Source organism: Petaurus breviceps, unplaced genomic scaffold (assembly GCF_028583685.1).
Source record: "Petaurus breviceps papuanus isolate PSGF00001 unplaced genomic scaffold, PetGlider_PUasm1.0 225, whole genome shotgun sequence".
NCBI classification, from domain to species: Eukaryota; Metazoa; Chordata; class Mammalia; order Diprotodontia; family Petauridae; genus Petaurus; species Petaurus breviceps.
The window spans coordinates 22,695,353-22,706,451 of record NW_027185889.1 but is presented as its reverse complement, the minus strand read 5'-3'; the positions used below and the strand labels follow the sequence as shown (position 1 = coordinate 22,706,451).

Below are 11,099 nucleotides of genomic sequence, written 5' to 3'. Positions count from 1 at the left end.
TATCTATCTATCTATCTATCTATCTATCTATCTATCTATCTATCTATGTTATTTTTTCCCCTGCACCAAGTCAAAATGTCACAGGCCTTTGGAAACTGTAGTAATTGGTGCCACTAAAATATTACTTCACTTTGAGAATTGCCTCCTGCTAAGTCATGCTAAAGGCCCACACATAGGTAATGGCCTGCCATAAAATCATCATGCCATCAGTGTCACAGTGAAGCCTGTGTTTATATTTGGACTTGTTTTTTAAAATATATACATCTATATGCATACATTTAAGCAGCCATTCTGTTGCATGTGAAAAGAATCTAGGGCATCAATGTCAAATTCAATAATGCTGAACTCAATGGGGAGCTCTAGGGAGATAGCCTGCCCTTTGGGGACCTCAGTTTTCTTATCTATAAAGTAGGGAGTTTGGTCTAGATCAGAAGTTCCCATGCTGGGGTCCATGAATTAAAAAAAAATTTTGACAACTATTTCAAAATAATTAGTTTTGTGCTTTTAAAAATATTATTCTGAGAAGGGATCCACAGGCTGCCCAATGGGTCCATGGCACAAAAAAAAAAAGGTTAAGAATCCTTGGATTAGATGATCTCTGAGGGCCCTTCCAGTTTTTATATTCTGTGATTCTTTGATTTTCCTGATTGTGTCTTTAACAAGCTGATGAAGAAAGGACTGGCATCCGTGGTGTGGTTTCTCATAGCCAACTTTACCAGTTTTCCACTCAATCCCAGACTCTTAAGACCTGCTGGTAAATGCTGTAAATATCAAGAACCGATTTCTTCTTCCTTTCTTCTGCTAACATTCTGCTGAAGGATCCCAAGGGGCCAGGAACAGGAGCCACCACTAAGCTGCTGTTGAACCAAACATGAGTATAGTAGCAAGGTCTCCCAACTATCGTACTTAGAACTCTAGGGTAAGCTGCACAAAATGGGTGGAGGAGGAAGGGTCAGAGGGTCAGTTGGGGGGCTGCTCAACTGGACTATGACCCCAGGAAAGGAAGGAAGCAGCCTTATGCTAGCTTCTTATTTGAAATGATTTTTTTCTTGCTAACTAGGGATTATACTTAGTAATTTGTTATCTGCCAAAGGGCTACAATCACTATTAGCTCCTTCTACATTTTGGGACCCTGGGACAAAGTCCAGATCACTTCCACTTATAGCTGCAGTACTTACAACTACTCTAACTACATTTTCTCAGCTCGCCTACTTACCAGAGTCACAGAATGTCAGACCAGAGAGGACCTCAAAAGTCATCTGGTCCTCAGTCACGTTTGCTTAAGACCTCCAGTGAGGGGGAATGCACTACTCACCAAGGCAGCACATTCCACTTTGGGATCCTACTAACTGTTAGCAAGGTTTTCTTTACATCAACTTTACATCTGCCCCTTTGAAATTTCTACCCATTTGTTTAACTCTACTCTGTTGTTTCGAGCAAGAGTAGAGAAAAAAATAATAATATTTCTTATCTACATTCCTTAAATTTCATCTTTTAGGTTGGACTTATGTAAACAATCCCACCTTCATAAAATGGAAATAACTTGGCTGTTCCATTAACTATTTTTTTTTTGCATAAAGTACTAAAGTACCTATAATAGGCCCTATCTCTTTAGAGCAGACTCTAATGGAGGACCCACATGATCTAATTACACTAAAAATTGGTCTCATTAAATATTATTGGAAGAGCCCAAAGTGTAGGGATCTTTTGGTTTTAAAGAAATTTTGGTTGTAATGAAATTGATGCTAATGATATTTTACTTTATACATTAATAGAGAAGTAGAGATGGCAACCATATCTTATGATGAAAATGCACGCAATTCACAAAGCCATAGAAAAACTTACAGTCAATAGCAACTGAAATATGTTATTATATTAGTAAAGCATGTTAAAAGAATATAGTCTTAAATGACAATATCAGTCTAATTGATGAAGTAAAAAAATCAGTTAGGGATGTGAAGAGAATGAAAAAAGGAGACACAGACTATCCACCTTATCTAGCATTTTTCTTTTTCACTTATCTTTTATGCTTATGTAGTTTGATAATACTTTCTTTTGCCCTTACAAATACTTGGTGTGGCCAGGTTTGCTTTTTAAACATTTTTTTATTGTTCATAAATCAAATGATGTTCTTTATTTAGAACTTTGTCATATGCTATCTTGTATTGTTATTTAGTTTTTTCACGTGTTTTTGTCTTGACATCTTGGATGAAATCATACATTTCCTAAGGGCAGAGACCATATCTTAAGTTTCTTAGTATTCCTTATATTACCTAGCATAGTATTCTACAAATATTAAATAAATGGAGAAACTGAAATTAGCAATCTTGGTGTTGGAACAGCAGCACATCTGGGACAAGCACCACAAAGTGTCCTCAAATCAACTTTGTAATTCAGAATGTGAAAACAATGGAAACAATTAGGATAAATTCAATTGAGTAGAAAGGAAGGTTTAGTAACTAGGTCAACTAGTGTGTTATCTAAATTTTGTCACCCTGGGACAAATTCCTGATGGTTCAGGTCTAGTTATGGTCCCAAGTGTATAAGTGGTCAATATTATACCAATTGGTTGCTTATTGAAAAAGATTTTGTGAAATCCCTGTCCAAAAACCTTTAGGGGGCAGGTTCAGAGTAGCATCTGAGCAAGAGTCAGGAGAGAAAACACAAGCTTAGTTCATTTCAAGTAAAATTGCATTGGATAATTCTAGTATTTTTTTTTTAATAGAAGAAAAAGCACAAGGTTTGACCTTAAGGCAAAAAGAAAGTCACAGTCAACCTTTCGAATTGTTAATTTAGAATGATCAACCTAGCCCTCATTGGGGAGGTCTTTTCTCTCTACACTTTACAAATGTGTTTTGTAAAGTATAAATATAACAAAAAATAGTTGTCTCAGGCCCGGATTTGCATCCCAGATTGGCTGCTTGCTACTTCTCTTCCCTGAGCCTCAGTTTCCTCCTCTGTAAAATGAAGGCGTTGGACTACATGACCTCTGAGGTCCCTGCCAGTCTTATATCTATGATCCTACTTGTGTCCATGCTGAAACTGGCAAGGTTTTGTACAGGTAGATAAGAAATATGCTAACTCTTTCTTTTCCACTTGACATGATCCAAAGAAATGCGTGAAAGTCTGCCAGAACCTTTCGTGTCCAATGTTGGTATTTTAGGAGCTATACCTTCTGTCAAATCTGACCAAAAGGTCAGACCATGATCAAAACATATTACCATGACCAAAAAGATATGATCTTGTGACAAAGGCAGGGTCCTAAAAAGAGCACCAGATTAGGAGTCTGGAGATCTAGGATTCTTCCCTATCTAGCTGTGTCCCTCTTTGAGCCTTGGCTGTCTCAGTTGTGCATGAATTGGTCCATCTGGTCCATCTGACCTTCCAACTTCCTAGGGCTGAGGTGAAGATCAAAGAAGACTGCCTCTGTAGAGCATCTTGAAAATGATTAAATGCAAGGGAAACAAGAGATGCTAGTAAAATCTTAAAAATCCAAGTGAATTAAGCTTTTTTTTTTTTTATCAAATGCAAGGTACTGAGTTAACGCCCTATGTTTTGATGATTACCCAGAGGTGATAGATTTTCTACAGCTGGATTTCTAGGCTAGTGACTCATCTAATGATGTGTCTCATCATAAGGTCTGTGTGATATACAACAGAGATCAGTCTACATCAGTCTCAATTTTCATATCTTCCCATCCCCAGACAGTAAAAATATGAGATTTAACAGATGAAATTTTCAAAAGATTTTTGAACATTTAAAACAGTTACTAAAATCTTTCAAATGAATAGACAATTCTTTCCTTTCTTTATTTTCTTAGTTGATGCTGTTATACTCTCCAAGCAAAATGTGTTAGGGGGGAAAACCATTCATTTTAAACTTGACTTTTCTGTGCATGAAGCCAACGGTTTCCAGCACACAGCTCCTCTCTTCGCCATTGGTGCTCACCTACGTTTCAGGAGACCACTAAAGTCAAGTTCTCCTGCATCCTCTTGTCCTTCACCGCTGTTGTTAATAAAAGAAAAGCAAACCGGTGTTTACTCACTGAGACAAGGACCAATGTCCATCGCAAACACTCGAGAGAGAACGTATATGCAATTTTTTTTTGGCACACCAGTAACAGGACTAAAACCAACACAAACTTGTATTCTTTTTCACACAAGGGACAGTTTCCATGTCTAGCAGATACACTTGTGGAAAAGTCAACACAAGGACTTGTGTTATGCTCCAGTTTCAGAAGAGTTTCTGTGATTTGCATCATGGGAAGGAGGGTTCACATAGATGAGATCACAGACCCAGCAAAGTACCCGTATTCTGGAGATTGCATATATATCAAGTTGCGTAGATTTGTGTTATAATTGAGTAACACAAATGCATTCAAGCCAAGTACTTTGTTTTTGCAACTTTGGGATCTAGACAAAGGACTTTAGTGATCTCTGTCATGCAGGGGGACAGAGATTGACTTTGTTCCAAAGAATACCAATGTCAAATACATAGAAGAAAGCCTCATAGCCCAAGTTACCCTGGTGGTGTCAATGAGTAGATGACTCGGATGACATGTTCAAAAGAAAAAAAATCTGACATTTTGTATGCTTCCAAGGTGGAGAGAGAGGGTAGCTTATTTAAAGATGCATTCCTTTTGGTTTTATAGGGGAATTAATTCATTTTTTGGTTACAGCAGTAATATTTACTCAAGCTTTTTTCTTTCTTTTTTTTAAGCCTGTAAAGAAGCAGTTTCTTTGGGCTTCACTGAATTGGCAATGAAGCTTCCACTATTTACTTGGTAAATTATCTCCTATAGAAGAATGCATCTTGGATTTGGCATGCAGTCACCTTTTTGGCTAGAGATTGAACTGAGACTGAGCAGAAGCTAAAGAACTGACATCAAAATGGTACCATTTACTTACATGTTTAAAATTTAAAATGGAGGTTTTGTTTCCTGCTGTTTACAAATGTTATTTATAGTTTTCTAAGAAAGCGTCTGTGGGGTTAAAAAAAACAGTGTGCATACAATACACAAGTTATAAGAGTTCAAGGAAAAAATACGTTTCCAAAAAAAATTATTTTAAATTAACAGCAAACATTTGGAGCAAGGAGAAGCCCTTCTGAGGTATGCACATTTCTATATTTCCAAGAACATAAATTTGTATATTGGGGTTTTTTTTTCTTCCTTATGGAATAAACCTGTTCAGAATACAAGCTACTTTTTGAGGCAAACATTTGCAATGCCCTGCTTAAAGGATACGAGGACTTGAAGTGTTCCAATGTCATTTTTTCCAAAAGGGAAAAAGAAAATTGTTTATGGGATTATTAGGAAATAGTAAATATTATTTCATTTGTTGGTTCATTACTTAAACAAACATTTATATTTTCATTGACTAAGGTAGTAGAAAGACGAGTATGCTTAAAACAAAAAAATAAATTAAAAAATCTGATCACAGTTTTTTCATTGCTTTGAAACAAAGATTCTAATTTAAGATAACTTTTTTTAAGGTTTAATGGATAAAATACAGATGCTACATTGGGCAAAACATTTAACCTGATTAAAGAGTTAGTACCATATCAAATTAACTTCTATCAGTCAAGGAATAAGGAGCAGGGCTATTTGTGGTGTGAATTTCTTCTGAAAACTACTTAAGCTCCTTTCTAATCCATCTATTCTGACCAGATTATTATTCATCCCTTCTACATTTGTCAAAATCATATTAGGTCTCTATGTTTTGTCAGATTCTGTTGTTTTTTTTTTCATTCTGCTATTCAGTACTCTAATTTGGGTGATGCAATATCTAAATGATGCCAGTTTCCATGGCAGGACACATGTTGGGGCAGGGGGATTTTTGATATATAAGTTAAGAGTTTGTTAAATGCATTGAAGGCTCTGTGGTCTTTAGATGAAAAGCAACATAGATGGTAAGTCTTTGGTACTACCTATTTTATGCCATGTAAAGGAAATAATATATGGACTTAAAAAGGAATAAAGAAACACATTTCTAAACCTTATGAGTCAAAACCTGGCCCATACTTTATGCATGACTCCAATAAATTTTTTTTATATACTGGCTTCTTAGATTTGGTTATGTAACTAGGTTATTTTTGAAAGAAAGTCCTTGAAGACAAGAAGGCATGTCTAAAAGACAATCATTTTCCAACTGGCACAGGATTATTTGAGCCCAACTTGGCAGGGTTTTAACCTTCCCAAAACAGCCTGGGGAAATTCCCATGATGTCAACTAACTAGACAAGACTAGACAGAGTCTCTTAGGAATACAGCAGGTCACTAACACTCGTATCACTGCTCCCTAGAAAAGTACAAAAAACGGTCACTTAGCTGACAGCCCAGTAGGTAGGCACCCAACTGTCCTCTGACCCACTCTGTCTCTCAGAAGCTGCTTGTCTATGTGATTAATTCAATGTGACTAGTAGGGGACATTTCGACTTAAATAATAAGGATCTTCATTAATATTGAACCGGGAGTAAATTTGTCCCAAAGATGTCCCAGAGGAGCTTGAAGGTACTCTAACTCTAAACAATGTACTTCAACAATGTTCTACAAACAGTGCACATCATATTGAGGGATGTTGAGGGGGTATTAAAGGCAGTTTCATCTACAATTCAATCTAATAGCTCCTGAGCTTAGGGAGATAGAAAAAATATAGAAAAAGAAAATTTCTTAAAGTCCTTCGGTCTAGGGATATCCCAGTTACTGGACAATAGTAAGGTAGTAGAAAGAGAGCTCACCTTGGAGTCAGGAGACACTGGATTTAAATCCTACCTCAGATACCCACAAGCTGTATGACCCTGGACAAGTCACTTAACCTCTCTGTACTCAACTGAAAAATGGGCATAATAACACCTGCTTCATTAGGGGCGGGGGTTGTTGTGAGGGTCACATGGGACAATATATAGGTAAAGCATTTTGCAAACCTTAAAGAGTTGTGTAAACGCTAGCTCTGTTTATAGTGCTTAAGCAGCTCTTGGGCAAACTGAGTCTCTACCCTGTCACTAAGCTGAAAAAATTAAAAAAAGAAATAAAGATGTTTTCATTCTCTACATGATGGCCAGAGGCACTATGGAGGGGGGCACCCTTTCAGCGGTTAAAATTTTTAGACATTCATGTGTGTGTGTGTGTGTGTGTGTGTGTGCGCTCATTGTATAACATAACCTGAGAAATAAATCTGTTTCAGGTAGAAAACGTCTGAGTCTTTTGAAGACCAATGTGACCCTTGGGAAAATGTGGGTTTGATTGGAGCAAGTCACTAAGAGCTAAGACTGATCATACATTAAATTTGACATGGCCCTCCAGTCCACCCCAAGGCCCATTCCATCACTCGCCCTCTAGTTAATCTAGCCTGGTATGTTGACCACCAGTGACTGGAGTCCTATTAATGGGATGCAGAGTGAGGAGAAGAGGGAAATATGGGCCCTTGTTTAATAATATCTGTAATGGAAATGCAAATTTAAAGATCTTCCCTGCCCCTAGGCTAAAGTGCACCTGGAGCCTGGGATGGGAGGCTGATTGGCCAATGGGTCCAGAAGGTTGTTACATTCTCTGAGCCAGGAGAAGGCTATATAATCCCTGATGTGAGGCTTTGTTTTGGGGCCACTTTGAGAAGTGTTCTGTGATTTGATCAGATGAGACTCTGGGAAGCCATTGTCGAGAGTCCCCCGGCTTTGAAAAACCCAGATGTTAATTTGGTATGGATGTAATGGTTGGATAGTTTGGAAACCTGTCTTGATAATTCTGTCTGTATATTCTGAAGTTCGGGGTGCTGACCTTTTTCCCCTGAACTAGGTAAACGATACATATTTGACTGATTAAAGTAAGCTTGTTAACCCATTTTGAGTTGCTTTCCTTTAACAAAGCAGATCTAAGAACCTGTGTTGGCAGCCACCCTGGGGATGCTTGGGGTGCTTGCTGATACAACATCCAATGTTATTACATGAATCCTATACATTCCCAAGATGCCCATTTGAAGTTACCTTCTTTTGAAAGCAGATCTGATATCAATGTTTGGAGTGGTTCCAGTAGATTCTTGAAAAGAAAAGAAAACAACAAAGTTAATGGCCATGAAGAGAAGGGCCTTGGGCAAGATGAATGCTCCAACTGAAGTGAAGGGGAGTGGAGCTAGACAATAGGTGATGCAGTTTGGTGCAGTGGAGTCAGAGAACTCTCATTCAAATTCTGCCTCTGCCACCTATGACCTGTGCAAGCCCATGGACATCACTGAATATCTCTGGCTCTCAGTTTCCTCACCTAGCTGTGGTTTTTTCTTGTTCTGAAACTATGATCCTGTGGTTCTGTTGTCTCTTAGATGATCTTGGAGATGGCCTAGTTCAACCTCCCGAACAGTGTGAAAATCTATTCTTTGTCATCCCTGACAGAGAAGTCAAGCTTCTTCTAGGAAATTCCAGTGACGAGGAGCTCAGTCTCTGGTAAGGCAGCCTTTGGCATTGTTGGGGAGATTTGATGGATGAGAAGGTGTAATGCGAATGTAAATTTTAAAGATCTTCCCTGCCCCTAGGCTAAAGTGCACCAGAAGCCTGGGGAGGGAGCCTTGTTTTTCAGTAGATACTTTTTGATTGGCCAGTGGGTCAATAAGGTTGTTACATTCTCTGAGCCAGGAGAAGGCTATATAAGCCCTGATGTGTAGCTTTGTTTTGGGACTCACTTTGAGAAGTGTTCTGTGATTTGATCTGAATTCTGGGAAGCTGTTGTTGAGAGTCCCCTGGCTTTGAAAAACCCAGAATGTGGAAACCCAGATGTTGACTGGGTATGGATGTAATGGTTGGACAGTTTGGAAATCTGTCTACTTGATGTTTCTGTCTTGATAATTATGCCTGTATACTTTGAGGTTCAGGGTGCTGACCTTTTCTCCTGAACAAGGTAAACGATATATGTCTGACTGATTAAAGTAAGCTTGTTAACCCATTTTGAGTTGCTTTCCTTTAACAAAGCAGATCCAAGAACCTGTGGTAGCTGCAAACCCTGAGGACGCTTGGGGTGCTTGCTGCTACAGAAGGTCTTTCTAATGATGAACCTACAACTTCTCCCTTGAATGTGGGAATGAAATGAGCTTACTCCTGCCTCTATCACTGACTAGCAATGTGACCTCAGCCAGGAAAAACCAATTCATCTCTCTGGGTCTCCCTTTCCTTCTCTATAAAATGAATGAGCTTATACTATCTGGACAGAGTCATTTGAAGGACTGTATGAGAAAGTACAGGAAGATAGTTTGAATCCTAAGGTATGTCTCAAGGTAAGTGATTATCTAAGCTTTCACCCCTTGGTCTTAGTATGGTCCTTGGGTTACAAAATGAAAAGCAGCTTAGTGTATGGAAGACTGTGCTACCCTTTGGGCTTCCAGGCAGGATGGTACGGGGGATGGTCACTGGGCTTGGGGTCAGAAGACATAAATCCCAGCCCTGGTCTCTTCACTTAGGAGATGCAGGACAATAGACAAGTCTCTCTGGGCAGCAAAGTGGAAAGGTCTGGACTAGAAGATCTTTAAAGACCTGAAGCCTGCCAGCTCGAAAATTCTATGGGGTGGCTTATCTTTTCTCAGTTGAGATCCAACCAGTTTCTTTAAATATCCCTCTTAAAATTATAGTTCACTTTCGTTAAGGTTTACAAAGCACTTTCCCCAACAGCCTCATGAGTGGGCACTACAAGTATTATTGGGATTCTCACCTACTCCAAGAGGCCTTTCCCCACCCCCATTTCCGACTTCCTTTCCTCTACTCTTGGAAGTGAGTGCCTGCTTGTTTTCAGCTGTCTCCCACTCCCATAGCAACGTGAGCCTCTTATGGGAAGGACAATGTCTTTGTCTTTCTTTGTATCTCTAGTCCTTAGCACAGCACCTAGCACATAGGAAGTGCTTAATACACACTTGCTTCTTGACTTGACTTCCCATCTTGTAGACTGGGAAACCAAGGCTCTAGAAGGTAAAGTGATCTTAGAATTTGAACCCAGATCTCTGGATTGTAACTTCAGAATTCTTCCCACTATCCCACAATGTCTGAATTTCTCATGCAATATAGAGTCCAGAACCTTGACTATTCTGGTCATGCTCTTCTAGACGTGCAATGATTTGTCAAGATTGGCCTTGAGCTGTGGGTGGTCCTTCTGCTATGTTCTGCCAAGTTGAGGGTGCCGTAGGATTATTATCTCCCATGTTCTGGACTTTAACCTCCTACTAGTATGGCTCAAGCTTTGCCATAGTTCTTTTGGTGAGATGGGAAAGATCTATTACACATCATGTTATTGCTTGATAATGAAGTTTTGTAGTTAATGAGTACTTTTTCACACAAATTGCTGCTAGGTGAGGTTTCACATGTTCTTTCCTATCTGTACAATTAAAAAAAAAACCTTTATTTTCTTAAGCCCTGTCTTATTTCTTCTACTAAACGCCTACTCCAGAGCCTCATCATGGCAGTGGAGGTAAATCTGGGTTTTCAGAGGTTAATACACATGATTAGAAAGCCCAGAGAGTTCCTAATAAGCTGGAAGCCTTCTGTTATGGACCCTGGTGTGGTCTGTCATCCAAGGACTAGACCAGTAAACTTTGTCAAAGGTCATCACCAGAAGGCTAGACACCAGAGGATGATTTTTTTTAAAAAAGCTATAGTATCTTATGAATACCATCTCCAAAGGCACAGTTAGGCTGCAATCTGCTTTAGTGGAAAAGTCTTCCCACTAATAAGATCATGCATCTGTGTAGTATTCAAGTATATCTTCCCCCAACTAATATCACTTCAAAATCTAAACAAAACCTGTGATCAATCCTAGCCTGAGGCAAGTAAGTCTCCTTTCCCAGTGGTATGAAGGATACCCTGGATTTCATTCCAGTCTTGAGCAATATCCCAACCAAAAAAAATTATTGAAGAAGAGGAATCAGACCCAGTGTAATCAATCTTTTTGGCAATAGCAACCATAGTATTACTAAATTTGATGCCGTCTGGCTAGCTCCTTAGAGGAATGAGATGAGTAATTTCTCAAAGAAAAGTTAGAACTAGCGTTTTTATATCTTGGGCAAGTAACAAAAAATGGTCCTCAAAGTCAACCTTTAAAGACAAATTCAGTTGTCAGTGTTAAGATAGAGA

General features: G+C 38.9%; 1 protein-coding gene and 1 long non-coding RNA gene across 9 annotated transcripts in view; one reads left to right on the top strand and one right to left on the bottom strand.

The window, feature by feature from the left end:
- Positions 1–6,778, top strand: part of LOC138166739 (uncharacterized) — a 60,118-nt gene extending 53,340 nt beyond the window's left edge. Inside the window, exon 3 of the long non-coding RNA XR_011169709.1 lies at positions 4,720–6,778. This is a non-coding gene — a long non-coding RNA (uncharacterized lncRNA). The remainder of the gene's footprint in view (positions 1–4,719) is intronic.
- Positions 1–11,099, bottom strand: part of MYBPC1 (myosin binding protein C1) — a 179,129-nt gene that overhangs the window by 46,801 nt on the left and 121,229 nt on the right. For all 8 annotated transcript variants that reach the window (XM_069095234.1, XM_069095233.1, XM_069095240.1 and 5 more), the window contains 2 exons: positions 7,980–8,031; positions 3,949–4,005 (listed from right to left, as the gene is read on the bottom strand). In XM_069095234.1, the coding sequence (XP_068951335.1) occupies positions 3,949–4,005; positions 7,980–8,031 (109 nt within the window). The remainder of the gene's footprint in view (positions 1–3,948; positions 4,006–7,979; positions 8,032–11,099) is intronic.